Source organism: Pseudophryne corroboree, chromosome 5, assembly GCF_028390025.1.
Source record: "Pseudophryne corroboree isolate aPseCor3 chromosome 5, aPseCor3.hap2, whole genome shotgun sequence".
In the NCBI taxonomy this organism is placed as follows: domain Eukaryota; kingdom Metazoa; phylum Chordata; class Amphibia; order Anura; family Myobatrachidae; genus Pseudophryne; species Pseudophryne corroboree.
In genome coordinates this window covers 293,943,699-293,967,165 of record NC_086448.1, presented here as the reverse complement: position 1 = coordinate 293,967,165, position 23,467 = coordinate 293,943,699, and the positions used below count along the sequence as shown (strand labels likewise).

Genomic DNA, 23,467 nt, shown 5'->3' with positions numbered 1-23,467 from the left:
AGACACCACAATAAGCTGGTTCAGGTGAAACACTGACACCACCTTAGGGAGAGAACTGGGGACGAGTCCGCAGCTCTGCCCTGTCCGAATGGACAAACAGATATGGGCTTTTTTGAGAAAAAAACCACCAATTTGACACTCGCCTGGTCCAGGCCAGGTCCAAGAGCATGTTCACTTTTCATGTGAGATGCTTCAAATCCACAGATTTGACTGGTTTTAAACCAATGTGTTTTGAGGAATCCCAGAACTACGTTGAGATCCCACAGTGCCACTGGAGGCACAAAAGGGGGTTGTATATGCAATACTCCCTTGACAAACTTCTGGACTTCAGGAACTGAAGCCAATTCTTTCTGGAAGAAAAATCGACAGGGCCGAAATTTGAACCTTAATGGACCCCAATTTGAGGCCCATAGACACTCCTGTTTGCAGGAAATGCAGGAATCGACCGAGTTGAAATTTCTTCGTGGGGCCTTCCTGGCCTCACACCACGCAACATATTTTCGCCACATGTGGTGATAATGTTGTGCGGTCACCTCCTTTCTGGCTTTGACCAGGGTAGGAATGACCTCTTCCTGAATGCCTTTTCCCTTAGGATCCGGCGTTCCACCGCCATGCCGTCAAACGCAGCTGCGGTAAGTCTTGGAACAGACATGGTACTTGCTGAAACAAGTCCCTTCTTAGCGGCAGAGGCCATAAGTCCTCTGTGAGCATCTCTTGAAGTTCCGGGTACCAAGTCCTTCTTGGCCAATCCGGAGCCATGAGTATAGTTCTTACTCCTCTACGTCTTATAATTCTCAGCACCTTAGGTATGAAAAGCAGAGGATGGAACACATACACCGACTGGTACACCCACGGTGTTACCAGAACGTCCACAGCTATTGCCTGAGGGTCTCTTAACCTGGCGCAATACCTGTCCCGTTTTTTGTTCAGACGGGACGCCATCATGTCCACCTTTGGTAATTCCCAACGGTTTACAATCATGTGGAAAACTTCCCCATGAAGTTCCCACTCTGCCGGGTGGAGGTCGTGCCTACTGAGGAAGTCTGCTTCCCAGTTTCCATTCCCGGAATGAAACACTGCTGACAGTGCTATCACATGATTTTCCGCCCAGCGAAAAGTCCTTGCAGTTTTTGCCACTGCCCTCCTGCTTCTTGTGCCGCCCTGTCTATTTACGTGGGCGACTGCCGTGATGTTTTATCCCACTGGATCAATACCGGCTGACCTTGAAGCAGAGGTCTTGCTAAGCTTAGAGCATTATAAATTTACCCTTAGCTATATTTATGTGGAGAAAAGTCTCCAGACTTGATCACACTCCCTGGAAATTTTTTCCTTGTGTGACTGCTCCCCAGCCTCTCGGGCTGGCCTCCGTGGTCACCAACATCCAAAACTGAATGCCGAATCTGCGGCCCTCTAGAAGATGAGCACTCTGTAACCACCACAGGAGAGACACCCTTGTCCTTGGATATAGGGTTATCCGCTGATGCATCTGAAGATGCGATCCGGACCATTTGTCCAGCAGATCCCACTGAAAAGTTCTTGCATGAAATCTGCCGACTGGAATTGCTTCGAAGGAAGTCACCATTTTTTTTACCATGGCCCTTGTGCAATGATGCACTGATTTTAGGAGGTTCCTGACTAGCTCGGATAACTCCCTGGCTTTCTCTTCCGGGAGAAACACCTTTTTCTGGACTGTGTCCAGAATCATCCCTAAGCACAGGAGACTTGTTGTCGGGATCAGCTGCGATTTTGGAATATTTAGAATCCACCCCTGCTGTTGTAACAGTATCCGAGATAGTGCTACTCCGACCTCCAACTGTTCCCTGGACTTTGCCCTTATCAGGAGATCGTCCAAGTAAGGGATAATTAAGACGCCTTTTCTTCGAAGAAGAACCATCATTTCGGCCATTACCTTGGTAAAGACCCGGGGTGCCGTGAACAATCCAAACGGCGGCGTCTGAAACTGATAGTGACAGTTCTGTACCACGAACCTGAGGTACCCTTAGTGATAAGGGCAAATTTGGGACATGGAGGTAAGCATCCCTGATGTCTCGGGACACCATATAGTCCCCTTCTTCCCGGTTCGTTATCACTGCTCTGAGTGACTCCATCTTGATTTGAACCTTTGTAAGTGTTCAAATTTTTTTAGATTTAGAATAGGTCTCACCTAGCCTTCTGGCTTCAGTACCACAATATAGTGTGGAATAATACCCCTTTTCTTGTTGTAGGAGGGGTAATTTAATTATCACCTGCTGGGAATACAGCTCGTGAATTGTTTCCCATACTGCCTCCTTGTCGGAGGGAGACCTTGGTAAAGCAGACTTCAGGAGCCTGCGCAGGGGAAACGTCTCGACATTCCAATCTGTACCCCTGGGATACTACTTGTAGGATCCAGGGGTCCTGTACGGTCTCAGCGTCATGCTGAGAGCTTGTCAGAAGCGGTGGAACGCTTCTGTTCCTGGGAATGGGCTGCCTGCTGCAGTCTTCTTCCCTTTCCTCTATCCCTGGGCAGATATGACTCTTATAGGGACGAAAGGACTGAAGCTGAAAAGACGGTGTCTTTTTCTGCAGAGATGTGACTTAGGGTAAAAAACGGTGGATTTTCCCGCAGTTGCCGTGGCCACCAGGTCCGATGGACCGACCCCAAATAACTCCTCTTCCTTTATACGGCAATACACCTTTGTGCCGTTTAGAATCTGCATCACCTGACCACTGTCGTGTCCATAAACATCTTCTGGCAGATATGGACATCGCACTTACTCTTGATGCCAGAGTGCAAATATCCCTCTGTGCATCTCGCATATATAGAAATGCATCCTTTAAATGCTCTATAGTCAATAAAATACTGTCCCTGTCAAGGGTATCAATATTTTTAGTCAGGGAATCCGACCAAGCCACCCCAGCTCTGCACATCCAGGCTGAGGCGATCGCTGGTCGCAGTATAACACCAGTATGTGTGTATATACTTTTTATGATATTTTCCAGCCTCCTGTCAGCTGGCTCCTTGAGGACGGCCCTATCTATAGACGGTACCGCCACTTGTTCTGATAAGCGTGTGAGCGCCTTATCCACCCTAAGGGGTGTTTCCCAACGCGCCCTAACTTCTGGCGGGAAAGGGTATACCGCCCATATTTTCTATCGGGGGGAACCCACGCATCATCACACACTTCATTTAATTTATCTGATTCAGGAAAAACTACGGTAGTTTTTTCACATCCCACATAATACCCTCTTTTGTGGTACTTGTAGTATCAGAAATATGTAACACCTCCTTCATTGCCCTTAACGTGTGGCCCTAATAAGGAATACGTTTTTTTTATTATTTTTTTATTCACCGTCGACACTGGATTCAGTGTCCCTGTCTGTGTCTGTGTCGACCGACTAAAGTAAACGGGCGTTTTAAAACCCCTGACGGTGTTTTTGAGACGTCTGGACCGGTACTAATTGTTTGTCGGCCGTCTCATGTCGTCAACCGACCTTGCCGCGTGTTGACATTATCACGTAATTCCCTAAATAAGCCATCCATTCCGGTGTCGACTCCCTAGAGAGTGACATCACCATTACAGGCAATTGCTCCGCCTCCTCACCAACATCGTCCTCATACATGTCGACACACACGTACCGACACACAGCACACACACAGGGAATGCTCTGATAGAGGACAGGACCTACTAGCCCTTTGGAGAGACAGAGGGAGAGTTTGCCAGCACACACCAAAAACGCTATAATTATATAGGGACAACCTTATATAAGTGTTTTCCCTTATAGCATCTTTTTTATATATTTCTAACGCCAAATTAGTGCCCCCCCTCTCTGTTTTAACCCTGTTTCTGTAGTGCAGTGCAGGGGAGAGCCTGGGAGCCTTCCCTCCAGCCTTTCTGTGAGGGAAAATGGCGCTGTGTGCTGAGGAGATAGGCCCCGCCCCTTTTTCGGCGGCCTCGTCTCCCGCTCTTAACGGATTCTGGCAGGGGTTAAATATCTCCATATAGCCCCCGGAGGCTATATGTGAGGTATTTTTAGCCAAAAATAGGTTTTCATTGCCTCCCAGGGCGCCCCCCTTCCAGCGCCCTGCACCCTCAGTGACTGCCGTGTGAAGTGTGCTGAGAGGAAATGGCGCACAGCTGCAGTGCGCTACCTTAAGAAGACTGAGGAGTCTTCATGCCGCCGATTCTGGACCTTCTTCTTGTTTCAGCATCTGCAAGGGGGCCGGCGGCGAGGCTCCAGTGACCATCCAGGCTGTACCTGTGATCGTCCCTCTGGAGCTAATGTCCAGTAGCCAAAGAAGCCAATCCATCCTGCACGCAGGTGAGTTCACTTCTTCTCCCCTAAGTCCCTCGTTGCAGTGATCCTGTTGCCAGCAGGACTCACTGTAAAATAAAAAACCTAAGCTAAACTTTTCTAAGCAGCTCTTTAGGAGAGCCACCTAGATTGCACCCTTCTCGGCCGGGCACAAAAATCTAACTGAGGCTTGGAGGAGGGTCATAGGGGGAGGAGCCAGTGCACACCACCTGATCCTAAAGCTTTACTTTTTGTGCCCTGTCTCCTGCGGAGCCGCTATTCCCCATGGTCCTTTCAGGAACCCCAGCATCCACTAGGACGATAGAGAAAATAAAATAATAAAGCTTATGGCTGCTAAAACCCAGCAGCCCTTAGACCACGGTCCAGCTCCTGCCGCACCAAACAGAAAAATTGATTTGCCTGAGCCAGGAGGCGGGGATATATGGACGGGCTCGTTGCATGCTGGGAGGCCAAAAAGCTTTGACCGTTTGGTTCAAATCCGCTGTCGCTCCACCATATCCCAATGTATCCTATGGATACCCTGTGGACCCTGCAGGAGAAAAGATCAAGAGGGCCGAGACCTGGACCTTCAAGGATACCAATCTCAAACCACCATCCAAACCATTTTAGAGAAACCTCAACAGTCTAGTTAGGCGAAACTCTCTGGGATTCCAGCCCGGACTGGCTCCAGTCCATGTACTTCTTTCAGATTCTATAGTAGTCTGCAGCGGTGACAGTCTTCTTTACAGGTAACATGGTAGGAATAGCCGATTTTGGGATACCTGTCTCTTAGTATCTTGGTTTCAAGAACCACGCCGTCAAACATACGACGGTTCAGATCTGGGTGAAAGAATGGGCCTTGCGACAACAGGTCCTCCCTCTGTGGCAGTTTCCAAGGATCGTCCTCATGAATCCCCTCAGGTCCGAGTACCATCTCCTGCGAGGCCAATCTGGGGCTATTAAAATCAACCACGCTCTTTCCCGTTTGACCTTTTTTAACTCTTGGTAAAAGGGAAACGGTGGGAAGACATACACCACATGGTATGTCCAGGGAATCGCCAGCGCGTCCACCGCCTCTGCTGCTGGATCCAGTGTCCTGGCCACATATCTTGGCAGCTGATGGTTGTTCCGAGAAGGCCATTAGGACTATTTTCGGTAGACCCCACTGTCATACCACTGCCTTGAATACCTGTGGATGTAGACACCATTCCCCTGGATGCATGTCTTGACGACTTAGGTTGCGCTTTTCCATCCAAGACAGAATCTTTGTGGCTTCTTTTAAAGCCATGCGGCTTCTTGTTCCTCCTTGACAGTTTATGTATGCTGTCGCCGTCACATTGTCTGATTGCACTCTTACATGCTGAGCCCATACTAGGTCTTCTGTCAGAGGAGTGCATTGTAAATGGCCCTTAGCGCCTGCAGATTTATTGAGAGATTTGCTCTCCTGCGGTGACCATCTTTCCCGAAACGGATGGCTGTCCATTACTGCTCCCCATCCTCTGAGACTGGCATCTGTCGTCAAAATTTTCCAATCCCAGATTCCAAACCGCTTTCCCGCTGCTAGGTTCCTGTGGGCCGACCTCCAAATTAACGAGGTCCTGGCCTGGGGCGACAAGCGAATCCTTCGGTAAAGAAAAAAATGCATGCCTGGCCCCTGTGCAATCAGATTCAGCTGAAAGGGTCTGGAATGTAGTCTACCGTATTGGATCGCTTCAAGGGATGCTACCATGTTTCCTAGAAGCCAAACACAAAGATGTAGAGAGACTGCCTGGTTCTGTAGAACCTGACATACCATTTCCCTGATGTCCTGAATCATGTCTTTTGGGAGAAACACCTTCAGTTGTGAAATTTATTATCCAGCTGTGTCCAATCAGAAACTGATGAGTGATCTGAGCATCCTGGATCAACTGGTCCTGAGAGGGAGCCTTGAGAAGGTGGTCGTCCAGATACGGTATTATCGTTATCCCTACTAACGATCTCAGTTTTGCTACCATGACTGCCATGATCTTTGTGAAGACTCTCGGGACTGATGATAGGCCGAACGGAAGGGCCCTGAATTGGTAATGATTCTTGTCCACTACAAACCGTAAATAGGTTTGGTGTTGGGTTCAAATTGGGACATGGAGATACGCATCCTTTATGTCCATCGACACCATGAACTCCTGTTGTTCCAGTCCTGCAATAACAGACTGTATTGATTCCATCGGGATGCGGTTAAAATCCCGCTGGACGGAATCCCGGTGGTCGGAATCCCAACATCGGGATCCCGACCGGCACAATCCCGACATTCCCCCTCTGTGGGTGCCACGACACCCATAGAGGGAGAATAAATTAGTCTGCCGAGCGTACCTAGGCACCGTGCCCGTAGCGAGCCCGCAAAGGGCTGCGTTGCGCTTGCCCCCCTGTCGGGATTGTGCCAGTTTTGAATAGCCATGTCTAATGCCTTCGCTTTCTGAGGGCACAGAGGAAGGCCTGTCGTAAAGAACTGACTGAGGTCGATTCAGAAATTCTATTGGGAAATTATAGTTTGTCCAGACTTCTGGTGAGGTTTCGGCCCAGGTGTCCTGAAACCATTCCAACCGTGCGCCCACCATAGGAGACCCAAAGTGAGCTGGAAGACAGTCATGCCACGATCTTGTCAGCAGGTTTGGGGTCCTGTTTTCGGGCTGTGGACTAGGAATGGCCTCTGCCTCTGTTTCTACAAGCTTGACCGCCAAAAACTCTTCCTCTAGCTCAAAAGGACTGAGACCTAAGAATTGAACACTGGACCAGAGTAATTTCTTCTAACCAGTGGCGATGTTGTAGGATACGTGGTAGGCAGAAAAGCAGATTTTCCCGCTGTTCCTTGCGAAATCCCCTTGTCCAATTCTTGCCCAAATAAAGCTTCCTCTACATAGGGGATCGCCTCTACCGCCTTCTTGGAAACAGAATCCACTTGCCATTCTCTGAGCCACAGAATCCTTCTAGCAGATATAGCTGAGGCAGAGATGTGTGACGCTATCCTGCTAGCATCCTTTGTAGCTTGGCAAATGTATGTAGCCGACTCACGGATTGTTCCCGTAGCCAAACTATTTCTTCCTGGTTGTTATCTTCCGCCACTTCCTGAACAATCTGACCGGCCCATGCTACAATAGCCTTATTAACACAAGCACTGATAATAGTAGGTTTGTGCGATGCTCCTGCAGCCACAAAGATAGAAGTGCAGTATCCAATTTCTGATCTGACACATACTTTAATGTCGTCACATTTGGTATAGGTAATATTGTCTTCTTCGACAGTCTAGCCATGGAGGCGTCCACAATCGGTGGGACCTCCCACTTAGACATGACACCCTTGGGCAGTGGGTAATTAGTCGTGAATTTCTAGGGAATCTGGAAGCACCTACCTGGCTGCTTCCATGCTTCTCCCATTTGATTCTGGAGAGTTTGAGGAATCGGAAAAACGTCTGTTTGCGGTTTCCGAGACTCAAATAAGTCAAATACTTCAGGTTCCTCGACCACTTCCTCCTTGAAGTTGAAGACCTGCTTTACTGCTTCAATAAGGGAATCTAACCCCCTTGACCTCAGCGTCCTCCTCCTGAGGATTGACGTCAAATATTGCCTCAACTGACTCTCCCTCCTCCATGAGACCCTCCTCCTCTTCCAATTCTTCTTGCAGGATAGGGAGGGGTCTCTGTCGCATTACGCACATTCTTTTCCACTGTGCAGGCGGAGTTATTCTAATTAGGAATTCCTCCATAGTCTTGGAAAAACACGCAGCCCATTCTAAACGTTGCTTGCGGGATTCCGCCATTTCCTTAGAAATATCTGCCAGGGCATGTTCCCATGACCCAGACGGACCACTGCTACCAGGTTGAGCGTCCATTCCCACACGTGTCGCACACCCCGTAGCTTCCAACATTAGTGCTCTTTTTTTCACATTTTGAACATACATAGCACGTTTCTGTGGTTTTGGTTGGTGCTATACACATGTTAATGACAAGCATGCCAAACAGCAGTACTTTCACCCTATTAGAATAGGAAGAGAAAGACCGTAGGGATATAAGGAGCAATGAAAAATTGGGAGTCACACAGCTGGAATAAAATTTGACACAAAATAAAATATATATACCAGCCTGACGTTTACAACCACCCCCACACAACTAACTGTTGAAACAGCTGGAGTTGGTCGGTGTTGTACCTCCTCCGCAGGACCTGTCAGCAGTGTCCTTTGGAAGAAAAAATTATAAACTCTTATTAGTTTATTTTCTTTACCAAAAGATCTGTTCATAGAGCTTGCAGTGCTAGGGATTACTGATAATCAAACAAGAGTTAAAGTCTTTAGTGCAGACTACCCCTTCAGTAACTTAAAACCTATAACTCCTCCCCCTCAGAGAGGAGTTCCTGCTCTAACTGCACGCCTATGCAGGACCCAAGACGGCTGCCACTGAATTTTTATTCACCTCGCAGCACAGCTCACCTCTGCTGTTATTAACATCACCGCTCTCCTCCATTCTAACTCTCTAATGATGCCTCTATTCCTCTCAGCAGATAGACTAATGTGTAAAACAGACAGGCACCGGCCACACACACAGCTGGTAACAGTCAGCGTTGTGCGCTCAGCGATCTCCTGGGTACGGTCCTTACAGGTCGCCCGTCGTCTGCACACCGCTCAGCTCCGGAGCCCTGGCCACCGGCGCCGCCTCCCTTCAGACAGACTTCCACTAGCTGTGCCCCCTTTGCCATCTTCACTGACTATATAAGGCTGCTGAGGAAGACACCGCTTGCGCTACTATAGGGGATTAGGCTGTCCTGCTGCCAACTTCCCTGCCATAGTACTCACTGCGCTTAATGTCAGATCTTCTGGGTGAGATGCTGGTCCCTTCTGACGGGATCTTTGTATCACAAACTATTGATTATTCTTGAGAGCCTACTCACCGCCCTGTCAGCCAGGCTGGATCGGCTCATATCAATATTTAAATAAAAGAAAATCTCTTATGGAGATAGAGCTCCTTTCTTGTGCTGCTAACCTCCAGCACAATTTTTCAAACTGGAGGGATTAGGGGGTGTGAAGGAGAGGAGCCAGCCGTGCATAATTTTTTTAGATTGTGCTACCTCCGATCTACATCCTTTACACCCCAGCTGTCTGAGATTTCCAGTGTACTCTAGAGTGGATGAAAGAGAAATAAGCATTGTAGGCCTGTATAGTCACAGGGTTCAAGCCTATTACACACAAAGCATGCGATGTGCCTTTGCAGTGGCATTTAAATGCCGCCAACGGCAACCGATCTTGCAGCCTTCACGGGCTGGTTTCGGGCTGAATTCAAACCAAAGTGCTCGGAGCCCTATGGGGCAGCGAGCACTTTTGTGCAAATTCGGGCTACCGTGTTGATTATCGCGGCTAATAGGATCGACCCCATAATTTCACATAGGGGAAAGAGCTACAGAAAAAGAATCTTGTATACATAGCTGATCAACGTCATAAAATAAAAAATAATTAAGCGATAAGAGCCTGATACAAATCAATAATAGTGCAGTGAAAGTAAATGCATGCAAAGCACCACATCCAAAATAAACAGAAAATACTGATCTTTTATAATTTGAGTAGTTCTCCAATTCCTGTATGTATTTCGAGAGTAATACAGTCCATAAATTCCTGTAATCAGAGAAAGGTGCTTTCCTCTCAAGGGCATATACCCATTGCAGGGGTATATGCCCTTGAGAGGAAAGCACCTTTCTCTGATTACAGGAATTTATGGACTGTATTACTCTCGAAATACATACAGGAATTGGAGAACTACTCAAATTATAAAAGATCAGTATTTTCTGTTTATTTTGGATGTGGTGCTTTGCATGCATTTACTTTCACTGCACTATTATTGATTTGTATCAGGCTCTTATCGCTTAATTATTTTGTACATGGTTAAGAACAGAGTGGCGCAGATTTGAACACGTGGAAAATATTTTTTAATATCCAGTTTCCTTGAGCATTGGATGAATGCTCTCTTCGCGTGTTTTCTGCTGCACAACTCTGTTTTTTTGCGCATACTAGTAACCTCTTTCACCTTTTACTTTGTCATAAAATAAAGATAAAAGCACATCTTACACTAAGTTCAGCTTTCAGAGTCTCATTCTCCTGTTTGCTGCCAATAAATTCTTGTTTTAGTTGATCAGTCTCAAATTTCATCACCTCTTCCAGGTTATCATAGGCATCTTGGAGAGATCGCTTCTCCTCTAATAAAGTTTCATGCTCCAGCCTAAAGTATTAAACAGGTTTATACAGTGCAGGATAATTAGGACAGCAATTCTCAACCAGTGGCTAACAAGAGTGTGTGTGTAATCTAAGTTTTCCAGTGCAACTGGGATTATATTTGAATTATATGTTAATAAAAAAATATATATAAAAGTTAGATGCATCCTCGTATATCTAGCCTCAATACGCAATAGCCTCCAGGTCCTGTGCAACTCTGTTAATGTCAGGCATCTTTTTTGACGAAAATGTGTCTTAGTCACAACGCAATGCGACTGGGTAACATGAAGAGACTGATTCATTTGATAAATGACTCTTGTATATCTGTGTGCGACTGAGTGTGTATACGGAGAAGGACAGAACTTGTATTGGAAAAAAGCTGCAGCTCTTCAAATACAGATTCAGAGACTCAGTCGTACACAGATACACAAGCATCATATCAAATTAAAACCGCACAGTCTCCTCGTGCGTCTTAGTCGCATTGCAACTAAGAAGCATTTTTGGCATAAAAAAAAAAAAAAAAAGACACTAGATGCTAGAAGATTCTCACACGACCTGGCGTGCCAAGAGGGGCTGTTTGGCATGACTGCAGCAAATATGCATGAGGACATATCTGTAGCTCTAATTTCCTCTTTCATATAAAATGCAGTAACTGGTAATGGAACCATTTTAATCAATTCTTGGCCTTGTACTAACAGTGTTCAAACAATTGTATGTGCAGTGTGGAGACCACAGTGTTTCCATATGCTTTCATTAGTGGGAGAAGCTTTAACATGATCAAACGCTCATAAGCAATAAAAATGAACTTAAGCCAGCAGAAATCCTGAATACCTAAATTTCAGTCTAAATTTTGTAAAACATGTAAAAAATGCCAAACATTTGGAAAAAATAAATAAAAATCTTCATCATAGGGAAACAAGTATACTGTGTGTATATTATTAGTGCAGGCATTACCTGACATTATCTAGTTGTAGCTGCACATTGATATGTCGGTCAGATAGCAGAGTCATCTCCTTGTCTTGTTTATCTTTAAACAAGCTATACTCATTCTTCACTGTCCGAAGTTCACGATCTGCAGACTGCAGCACCACTCGCAGATCATGGACCTCACTCTTCAACACTTAAATGACAAATGTGAAAATAAAGGTTGGTAAAACTAAATCTGTTAAGGACAAGGCTACATACCAACAGTTCTCATTTATAAAAAAAAAAAAAAAAACAAAAAAAAAAAAAAACAGGCTCATATGAGCTTTTTATTAATGCAACAGTACCAAAAAGATAGTTTAAGGGCAAAACAGTGCCCCCTTCAGTGAAACACAATGCCTGGAGAACATTCATCATGCTGCACTGAGGAAACGGGCTTTGTTTTGCACCTAGACAATTATTATTTTTACATTGTTGTATTTAAAAAAAGCTCAAATCAGCATTTAAAAATAAAATAAAATAGTATTTTAATTACCTATCGCTAAATCCTCAGAAAGGACATATATGAGAGAAGGGACATAATAACAGGGAGTGGTGAGATTTATACACCAGTACACCACGAACATACAAAAACTAGCAACGGAGACTTCTCCAGCACAGCCTGCCCAAACTGGGTATCCTCTTTGGCCAGGGTATCCAACTTGTAGAGCTTGTAGAACTTCACAAAAATGTTCTTCCCCGACCAGGTAGCAGCTTGGCATAGTTGCAAGGCCGAGACTCCACGGGCAGCCGCCCAGGATCTTGTAGAGTGGGCCTTCAGAGACTAAGGAACAGGTAAGGCTGCCGACACGGGATCCGGTCTGAAGATCGACCGTATTTAGGTCAACAATGTTCAGGTCGACCACTATAGGTCGACATGGATGGAAGGTCGACAGGGTTTCTAGGTCGACATGTGCTAGGTCGACAGGTCTAAAGGTCGACATGAGTTTTTCACATTTTTTTCTATTTTTGAATTTTGGAACGGTAATCTGTGCCGAGCGAAGCGAAGGCACCATGCCCGAAGCATGGCAAGGGGACGCAGTGCACTAATTGGGGTTCCCGGTCACTCTACGAAGAAAACGACACAAAAAAAAATCCTCATGTCGACCTTTAGACACAGATAACGATCCATGTGGACTACGATTGGAACGGTAAAGTATGAAAAAATTCAAAAAAAGAAAAAAAAATGTGAAAAATTCATGTCGACCTTTAGACCTGTCGACCTAGCACATGGCGACCTAGAAACCCTGTCGACCTTCCATCCATGTCGACCTAGTGACTGTCGACCTATAGTGGTCGACCTAAACATTGTCGACCTAGATACTGTCGATTTGATGAACCACACCCGCCGACACATAGGCATGTTGGATAGTAAGCCTAAGCCAACGAGCAATGGACTACTTTGAAGCGGGACAAACCTTTTTCTGTGCATCATAGAGCACGAACAAGGAATCAGACATTCTGATCCGAGCAGTCTGCTTGACCTAGATCTTCAAGGCTCGCACAGCATCCAATGCCTCAGGAGGAGCAGAAGTATCAGAACTTGATGGAAGCACAATAGTTTAGTTCTGAGCTCCGCTCTGTCCTCGTAAAAGACCATGTATGGACTTTTACACGATAAGGCCCCCAATTCTGAGACACGTCTAGCAGAAGCCAGGGCCAGTAACATCACCGTCTTCCATGTGAGGTACTTGTCCTCTACCGTCATCAGAGGTTCAAACCAGGATGACTGTAGAAATGTCAACACTACATTCAAATCCCAGAGTGCGGTAGGCGGTAAAAAAGTAGGTTGTATGTGGAGAGCCCCTTGCAAGGAGGTCTGAACTTCTGGCAACACTGCAAATTTCTTCTGGAAGAAAATGGAGAGAGCTGAAATCTGGACCTTAACGGAACCCAGACGTAAGCCCTTATCCACACCAGCCAGCAGGAAACGTAATAAACGTCCCAAGTGGAACTCTGCAGCTGGATACGTGCGTTCCTCGCACCAGGAGACACATCTTCTCCTGATATGACAGTGTTTGGACGTCACAGACTTCCTGGCCCTAACCATGGTAGCAATAACCTTTTTGGAAAGGCCCTTGTGAATGAGGATGTTCCGCTCCACCTCCATGTCGTCAAACGAAGTCGCCGTAAGTCCGGGTAGACGAACGGTCCTTGTTGAAGAAGATCTCTTTTTAGTGGTAGAGGCCAAGGGTCTTCAATGGACATGTCCAGAAGATCCGCGTACCACGCCCTCCTAGGCCAATCAGGGACAATCAGAATTGCCTGGACTCCTTGATTTCTGATCCGCTTGAGCACCCTTGGTAGCAACGGAATGGAGAAAATCAGGATTTTGGTACTTACCGATAAATCCCTTTCTCCGATTCCACAGGGGCCACTGGAGCGTAGTTACAATGGGGAAATAGTAGGCAGTAATTGGGAGCTGGCACTTTAAAAAAAAAAAATTCTAACCCTGTGGCTAGCTCCTCCCCTACTATCTCCCCTCCAAGCCAGTCTACGTAAAACTGTGCCCAAGGAGAGCTGTAATAGAGAAAACCATAAGGTAGAGGAGGTTATTGACGTCTACTCAACCAGGATAACCCAAACTAACCCTGGAATCGAACCTAATAATAAACAGGATAACCTGAACTCAACAAGCGGTCATTAATTGAACCGCAAACCGTTAAGCAAAAAACAACAAGGAGGAACAGCGCTGGGCGGGCGTCCAGTGGCCCCTGTGGAATTGGAGAAAGGGATTTATCGGTAAGTACCAAAATCCTGATTTCTCCTTCATCCACTAGGGGCCACTGGAGCGTAGTTACAATGGGGACGTCCCAGAGCTCCCAGAACGGGTGGGAGAGCGCTGAGAGTCCTGTAAAACCGCTCGGCCAAAGTGAGATGCAGAGGCCGCAAAAGTGTCAAACTTGTAGAATTTGACAAACGTATGACGGCCGGACCAAGTATCCGCCCGACATAAAGTAGTCATAGAGACCCCCCGGGCAGCCGCCCAAGAAGGTCCCACAGAGCGTGTGGAGTGTGCTGAAATGGAAGATGGAGGTTCCCGAGAAGCCGCCAAATAAGCTTGTCTGATGGTCAGTCGAATCCATCGAGACAAGGTCTGCTTAGAGGCCGGCCAACCACGGCGGGCAGCGTCGTACAGCACAAATAAGGAATCAGACTTCCGAATAGCCGAAGTCCTATCCACATAGATCTTGAGCGCTCTTACAACGTCCAATGATCTCACATCCGGAGAGTCCCCTGAGAGGGCCGGTACTACAAGCGGCTGATTGATGTGAAAATCAGACACCACTTTTGGTAGAAAGGACATACGAGTACGAAGCTCGGCCCTATCCGCATGAAACACCAGGTAAGGAGACCTGCAAGAGAGAGCCCCTAGTTCTGACACCCGTCTAGCTGAAGCCAGCGCCAGGAGCAGAACCACCTTCCAGGTGAGATATTTTATCTCTACTGATTCCAGGGGCTCAAACAATGAAGACTGCAGAAAGGACAGGACCAGACTGAGGTCCCATGGCGCTGTCGGAGGACGGAAGGGAGGCTGTATTCGAAGAACCCCTTGAAAGAAGGTCTGAACCTCAGGCAGCAAGGCTAACCGTTTCTGGAAGTAAACCGAAAGAGCAGAGACCTGCACTTTTAGTGAGCCCAGTCTTAGGCCTGCTGAAAAACCCGCCTGCAAAAAACGGAGAAGACGGGCTAAGCTATACACGGAAGGAGAATATTCTCGACGTTCACACCATGCTACATAAGCCTTCCAAATGCGGTAGTAGTGAGAAGATGTAACCGACTTTCTAGCCCGAAGCATAGTAGGTATAACTGTACGAGGAATCCCCTTCCTTGTCAAGATGGCTTTCTCAACAGCCACGCCGTCAAACGTAGCCTGCGTAAGTCTGGATAACAAAAAGGACCCTGTTGTAGAAGGTCGTCTCGTAGTGGTAGGGTCCAAGGCTCGGCCACCGACAACAGATGTAGAGCGGAGTACCAAACCCTGCGTGGCCAATCTGGAGCCACTAGGAGAACCAGAGCGTCTTCTCTCTTGATGCGTTGCAGAACCTTCGGCAACAGCGGGAACGGAGGAAAGAGGTAAACAAACTGGAAATTCCAAGGAGCCGTGAGAGCATCCACGCCCGCCGCCGCCGGGTCCCTCGTCCGAGAGTAGTAAAGAGGCAACTGATGGTTCAGGCGGGACGCCATGAGATCGATCTGTGGTTTTCCCCACCGGCGGACCAGTTGCCAAAACACCTGGGGATGTAGTGACCATTCTCCCGGGTGCATGTCCTGCCGGCTTAGATAGTCGGCTTCCCAATTGTCCACTCCCGGAATGAATATTGCCGAGAAGGACAGAGCATACTTCTCCGCCCAGAGAAGGATGTTGGTGACTTCCCTCATCGCTGCGCGGCTGCGAGTGCAGCCCTGACGGTTGATGTATGCTACCGTCGCGGCGTTGTCGGACTGAACTCTGACCGCTCGACCTCGCAGGAGGTGATGTGCCTGCAGCAGGGCGTTGTACACCGCCCTTAGTTCGAGGATGTTTATGTGGAGAGCGGATTCGTGGATTGACCAGCGCCCCTGAAACTGATGTCCCAGGGTCACTGCTCCCCAGCCTCGCAGACTGGCGTCCGTGGTGAGGAGAGTCCAATCCCATATGCCGAACCGTCTTCCTTCCAACAGATGGGTCGACTGGAGCCACCAGAGCAGTGATGACCGTGCCTTTGGAGATAGCGTCACCCGCTGATGAAGGAACAGATGAGATCCTGACCATTGATTTAGAAGACATAGCTGAAACTGTCGAGAGTGGAAGCGACCGTACTGAAGAGCCTCGAACGCTGCTACCATCTTTCCCAGCAGGCGAATGCACAGATATACTGACACCCGACGGTGTTGAAGGACCAGTCTTACCAGTGTCTGCAGAGAAAGTATCTTGTCCCGCGGAAGGAAAACCCTCTGATGGACTGTGTCGAGAATCATTCCCAGAAACAACAGCCGTTGTACGGGGCATAAGTGAGACTTCGGAAAATTCAGGACCCACCCGTGTCGGATCAGAAGGTCCTGTGTCATCCGGATATTCTGAAGTAACCGTTCTGCTGAGCTTGCTTTTATTAGCAGATCGTCCAGATAGGGAACAATTGTCACACCCTGCTTCCGAAGCAGGGCCATCATGACCGCCATGATCTTTGTGAACACTCTGGGGGCAGAAGAGAGACCGAAAGGAAGGGCCTGGAACTGTAAATGAGCGTCCTGTATTGCGAACCGGAGAAAGGCCTGGTGAGGAGGCCAAATGGGAACATGTAAGTATGCGTCCTTGATGTCTAAGGATGCCAGAAACTCGTCTTTTTCCAACCCCGCAATAACAGACTGGAGGGACTCCATCTTGAACTTGAACACCTTCAAATACGGATTGAGATCTTTCAAGTTCAGGATTGGTCTGACTGAGCCGTCCGGCTTCGGTACTAGAAACAGGCTTGAGTAATAGCCCTGTTTTCGATGATGCGAGGGAACAGGGATCACAACCCTTGCAGACAGAAGCTTCTGGACCGCGGTTTGTAAGGCAACTCCCCGGTTGTCGGAAACTGGCAAACCCGTGGTAAAGAACCGCTGGGGTGGTTGTTCCTGAAATACGAGCTTGTAACCGCAAGTGATGAGATCCCGGACCCAAGCATCTGGGCAGGACTGTATCCAGACCTCCTTGAAATCCCACAAACGAGCTCCCACCCTGTGATCTCCCAGGTGGGAGGAAGGCCCGTCATGCGGTGGCAGTGCCAGAAGACTTAACGTATGACTGGGCTGAGGCTGCGGAACCTCTACCCCTGCCGCCGCCTCTACCTCTATGGCCACGGAAGGTAGAAGCTCCACCCCTGGCCTGTCCTCGAAACCTGGAAGGGGCACGAAAGGATCGAAAAGAGGGACCCCTATATGGTCTGCGAGCGGCTGGAGCAGCAGAAGGAAGATAAGCCGACCTACCCCCCGTGGCCGTAGAGATCCAGGCATCCAGATCCTTACCAAACAGAACCTCACCCGTAAAGGGTAACGCCTCTGCCGCCCTTTTGGATTCTGTATCCGCATGCCAATGCCGGAGCCATAGCACTCTGCGGGCCGCAATTGTTAAAGCGGAAATTCTAGCTCCAAGAACACCTATGTCCTTGGACGCTTCGCAAAGATAAAGGGCTGATTCACGGATGTGTTCTGCCAAGTCTATCAATTGATCCGCCGGTAATTCGTCACGAATTCCAGAGGACAATTGTTCCGCCCAAGCTTCGATTGCCTTGTTGACCCAACAACCTACCTGCGCCGGGCGCTGCAAAACCCCTGCCGCAGAGTAAATATTCTTTAAGGTAGACTCCAACTTCCTATCTGACGCCTCCTTAAGTGAAGTTGCCCCCGGAACAGGCAGGACCGTCTTTTTGGACAGATGAGACACCGAAGAATCCACGATCGGAGAGTTCTCATAGCGCGTTCTGCTACCTGCGGGAAAAGGATAGGAAGACATTTTTCTTGATACCTGAAATTTCGCGTCTGGATGCTTCCAGGCTGCCGTTATGAGCGCATCCAGCTCCTCTGAAACTGGAAAAGTCACCGGCAGGTATTGGTCGGTGCCAAACCTTGAAGGGCGTAAGATGTCTTCCGTCTCCTCCACCTGTAAGACTGAGCGCATAGCAGTAATAAGAGCCTCTATACCCTGAGCTACTGGTTCAGAGTCCCCATATACCTGATCGTCAGTATCCTGGATATCCACATCCTGTATATCCTGTACATCTAACCCCGCCTCATCTAATTGAGGCATATCATCGTCAAAGTCTTGTAACACCGAGGCTAGCAATCTCTTTTTTGCAGCCTGTTGGGGGGGACTAAAGGACGGGGCTTGGGAAGGTATTACAGCCCTGGAAAGCCCTTCCACTGACTTAGCCAATGAGACTGCCCATGCAGGTTCTGGCGCCGGTACCGGGACAAGCTGTCGGAACTGGGCCGCCTCTCTATCTTCCCGAGAGGCTTTAAGTTCCCCAGTCAGCAGGGACATCACCTCTGTGAGTTGTGTCGTCCATGTCGGGGCGCTCTGGGGTTCTGAGGAGGGCTGAGCTGATGGCTGTGACTCCTCACCTAAAACCTGACCCTGCTTTTGAGCTGCCTTGGAGCCTTTAGTGGCCATGGCAGCACCTAAACTTGATACCCTTCCCCCACAGGAAGACAGCAATAGGCAGAATGGGAGGGAGAGGAGGGAAGCAGGGAAAAGAATTCAGCCACAGCAGCCGATCTGTCCTGCACGATACTGTGTGCAGTGACAGGCTGCAATAAACAAATATTGTACCTGTAGTGCCCCCCTTCCCCACTGTAACTACTTTTGCTGTGGTCGCGTGGCCTCCGTCCCGCGCTGCTGACAGGAAAAGAACGGGTCCCCGGCGCGCTGTACTTCCGGGCGCGCAGAGCGGGATTAAGCCCCGCCCCCTCCTTGACGGCGCCAAATTTAAAACTGCAATGCTTATGTCGGATCCCTGTAGCGGCTCTGTGAGCCGCGCTGGCGGGGATCCGAGCAGTGAGGAGAGCGGGCGGCTGGCGGGCGCGCGGCACAGCGCTGTTACTTTTTTTTTTAAATAAATAAAAATGACTAATAATAATCCGAGGGGGGGATTGGGGGTGTTGTTAGGGTGCTGTAAGGGTGCTCAGTCACTGTTGTAGTCACCAATAATAAAATCAATTCTTCAGAACCCCCCTGTCACCCCTTCATCCCAACAGTCTGGGTGGGGGGGATATACACACCTTTCAGTGGTGGAGGGTGGCCCCGACACACGCCGCGGTGTTCGGCCGTCAGATACTCACCGCTGCCGTGCTGCCGGAATCTTCTGCTGGATGGAGTGGTGTCCGCCAACTCAGGAGAGCTCAGTGTCTCCCTCAGCCGGGGCCCATCCCGAGCCGCACGCAGCTGCGATGGGACCCCGCCGGCAGCTCCCACGGTGCAGACCGGCAGTGGCAGAGCTGCCAGTCTGTGCGTGTGTGTGAAGAAAAATAAAATAATAAAGAAAAAATAAAAAAATTCTTCAGTTAAACCCAAGTGAACCAGCTCCCTTGGGCACTAAACTAAGACTGGCTTGGAGGGGAGATAGTAGGGGAGGAGCTAGCCACAGGGTTAGAATTTTTTTTTTAAAAGTGCCAGCTCCCAATTACTGCCTACTATTTCCCCATTGTAACTACGCTCCAGTGGCCCCTAGTGGATGAAGGAGAAACAGGTGGACCAGCCGGTAAGGCCAAGGCAACGTCAATGCATCTACTGCCCTTGCCTGAGGGTCCCTGGTTCGTGAGCAATACCAGTGAAGCTTCTTGTTGAGTCAAGAAGCCATCATGTCTATTCGTAGGCAGCACCACCGGTTGATGATCCCCTGAAACACCTGATGGTGCAGCCCCCACATGTAGATCATGACGACTCAGGAAGTCCGCTTCCCAGTTGTCCACTTCCAGAATGAAGATTGCTTACATTGCTTTCCGCCCAGAGGAGTATCTTTGACAGCTCTTGCATGCAGGCTCTGCTTTTTGTCCCTCCTTGCCGACTGATGTACACCATTGCTGTGGTGTTGTCAGACTGTACTTGGATCGCATGATCGTTGAACACAGGAGAGGCCTGAAGCAGAGCATTGTAGATCGCCTTAAGTTCCAGAATGCTGATCGGAAGGAGGGCTTCGTGGGCTGACCACCTGCCTGGGAACTGCCTCTCTTAGGTGACAGCTCCCCATCCTCTCAGACTCACATCCGTTGTGAGGAGGATCCAATCTTGAATCCCTAAACTCCGGCCTTCCAGGAGATTAGAGGACTGCAGCCACCACAGGAGGGAAATCCTGGCCTGAGGTGACAGTCGTATCATCCAATGCAACTGTAGATGTGATCCGGACCACTTGCTTAGGAGATCCAATTGAAATGTTCTGCCATGGAACCTCCCATATTGGATCGCCTCGTATGAGGCGACCATCTTCCCCAACAATCTTATGCAGATATGGATGGATACTCGAGCAGGTCGGAGCACCATGCGGACCATCTTCTGAAGTAAAACAAAATAAAAATATAGAGAATGCGCTTATTTAATCTGGTGTGGATATTTATTTTTTAAGATTAATAATACACATCTACATTACAATACAAATGCCGGCCAGCATAACAAAAAAATTTTTTTTTTAAATTTTAACGCACAAGATTTAAAAATATGTGGTAAAACCATATGATAATCAACACCTTTAGGGGGAAAAAAAAAAACCTCTCAATGGCTATAAGCAATTGGTTAGACGTATCTCATATCAAAAAAAATGTATTGCCTTATTTTGCTAAAGTAAATTGTCCTTAGATTATCCAATTATCCAAGCATGTATTAGTAATGAAAGCAATACGTTTAGTATGCGTTTTTCACAGGCTTTGATTAGTGTCCAGATGAATCAAGCATATTAGTTATAATCATTCATGCACATGCAGCTGCTTTGTTAGTAATCAAGCGATTTGTACACAGTGTATTGCTTATAGCATACAACAGTCCATGTCCTCTTATATAATGTTACTGTCAAAGTTGAATTACTTACTGTTGTATGGTAGCATGCAAGATCTATGAAGATACAAGCAGTTAAACGATCTCCCTCCCGGCTGGATAGCTCTCTCACAGCCTTATCTGGAGTTTGTAAGTTCTCATATAATGACAATGTTGCCATAGAGCCAAAGAGCCTCAGCTGTATTAAAATAAGATTTTACTCACCGGTAAATCTATTTCTCGTAGTCCGTAGTGGATGCTGGGACTCCGTAAGGACCATGGGGAATAGCGGCTCCGCAGGAGACTGGGCACAACTAAAGAAAGCTTTAGGACTACCTGGTGTGCACTGGCTCCTCCCACTATGACCCTCCTCCAGACCTCAGTTAGGATACTGTGCCCGGAAGAGCTGACACAATAAGGAAGGATTTTGAATACCGGGTAAGACTCATACCAGCCACACCGTATAACTCGTGATACTATACCCAGTTAACAGTATGAAATATAACTGAGCCTCTCAACAGATGGCTCAACAATAACCCTTTAGTTAGGCAATAACTATAAACAAGTATTGCAGATAATCCGCACTTGGGATGGGCGCCCAGCATCCACTACGGACTACGAGAAATAGATTTACCGGTGAGTAAAATCTTATTTTCTCTGACGTCCTAAGTGGATGCTGGGACTCCGTAAGGACCATGGGGATTATACCAAAGCTCCCAAACGGGCGGGAGAGTGCGGATGACTCTGCAGCACCGAATGAGCAAACTCTAGGTCCTCCTCAGCCAGGGTATCAAACTTGTAGACTCTTGCAAAAATGTTTGAACCCGACCAAGTAACAGCTCGGCAAAGTTGTAAAGCCGAGACCCCTCGGGCAGCCGCCCAAGAAGAGCCCACTTTCCTCGTGGAATGGGCTTTTACAGATTTAGGGTGCGGCAGTCCAGCCGCAGAATGTGCAAGTTGAATCGTGCTACAGATCCAGCGAGCAATAGTCTGCTTAGAAGCCGGAGCACCCAGCTTGTTGGGTGCATACAGGATAAATAGCGAGTCAGTTTTCCTGACTCCAGCCGTCCTGGAAACATACTTTTCAGGGCCCGACTACGTCCAGTAACTTGGAATCCTCCAAGTCCCAAGTAGCCGCAGGCACCACAATAGGTTGGTTCACATGAAAAACTGATACCACCTTAGGAAAGAATTGGGACCGAGTCCTCAATTCCGCCTTATCCATATAAAATACAGATAAGGGCTTTTGTATGACAAAGCCGCCAATTCTGATACACGCCTGGCCGACGCCAAGGCCCACAGCATGACCACTTTCCACGTGAGGTATTGTAGCTCCACGGATTTAAGTGGCTCAACCCAATGCGACTTCAGGAAATCCAACACCACGTTGAGATCCCACGGTGCCACTGGAGGCACAAACGGGGGCTGACTATGCAGCACTCCCTTAACAAAAGTCTGAACTTCAGGCAGTGAAGCCAGTTCTATTTTGGAAGAAAATCGATAGAGCCGAAATCTGGACCTTAATGGAACCCAATTTTAGGCCCATAGTCACCTCTGACTGTAGGAAGTGCAGAAATCGACCTAGCTGAAATTCCTCCTTTGGGGCCTTCCTGGCCTCACAGCACGCAATATATTTCCGCCATATGCGGTGATAATGGTTTGCGTTCACTTCTTTCCTAGCTTTAAATAGCGTAGGGATAACTTCCTCCGGAATGCCCTTTTCCTTCAGGATCCGGCGTTCAACCGCCATGCCGTCAAACGCAGCCGCGGTACGTCTTGGATAAGACAGGCCCCCTCCTGCAGCAGGTCCTGTCTGAGCGGCAGAGGCCTTGGGTCCTCTGAGAACATTTCTTAGAGTTCTGGGTACCAAGCTCTTCTTGGCCAACCCGGAACAATGAGTATAGTTCTTACTCCTCTCCTTCTTATTATTCTCATTACCCTGGGTAAGAGAGGCAGAGAAGGGAAACATATACACCGACTGGTACACCCACGGTGTTACCAGAGCATCCACAGCTATCGCCTGAGGGTCCCTTGACCTGGCGCAATATCTTTGTAGCTTTTTGTTGAGGCGGGACGCCATCATGTCCACCTGTGGCCTTTCCCAACGGTGTACAATCATTTGGAAGACTTCTGGATGAAGTCCCCACTCTCCCGGGTGGAGGTCGTGTCTTCTGAGAAAGTCTGCTTCTCAGTTGTCCACTCCGGGAATGAACACTGCTGACAGTGCTAACACATGATTTTCCGCCCATCGGAGAATCCTTGTGGCTTCTGCCATCGCCATCCTGCTTCTTGTGCCGCCCTGTCGGTTTACATGAGCGACCGCCGTGATGTTGTCTGACTGGATCAGCACCGGCCGGTGTTGAAGCAGGGGTCTAGCCTGACTTAGGGCATTGTAAATGGCCCTTAGTTCCAGAATATTTATGTGTAGGGAAGTCTCCTGACTTTTCCATAGCCTTGGAAGTTTCTTCCCTGTGTGACTGCCCCCCAGCCTCGAAGGCTGGCATCCGTGGT

The 23,467-nt window shown here is 48.2% G+C and overlaps 1 protein-coding gene across 1 annotated transcript in view; it reads right to left on the bottom strand.

Annotated features, from left to right (window-relative positions):
• KIF15 (kinesin family member 15) overlaps nucleotides 1-23,467 on the bottom strand; it is a 438,779-nt gene that overhangs the window by 178,906 nt on the left and 236,406 nt on the right. Inside the window, exons 20-21 of the mRNA XM_063922408.1 lie at nucleotides 11,458-11,623; nucleotides 10,360-10,510 (exon numbers count right to left, since the gene is read on the bottom strand). Of these exons, the coding sequence (XP_063778478.1) occupies nucleotides 10,360-10,510; nucleotides 11,458-11,623 (317 nt within the window). The remainder of the gene's footprint in view (nucleotides 1-10,359; nucleotides 10,511-11,457; nucleotides 11,624-23,467) is intronic.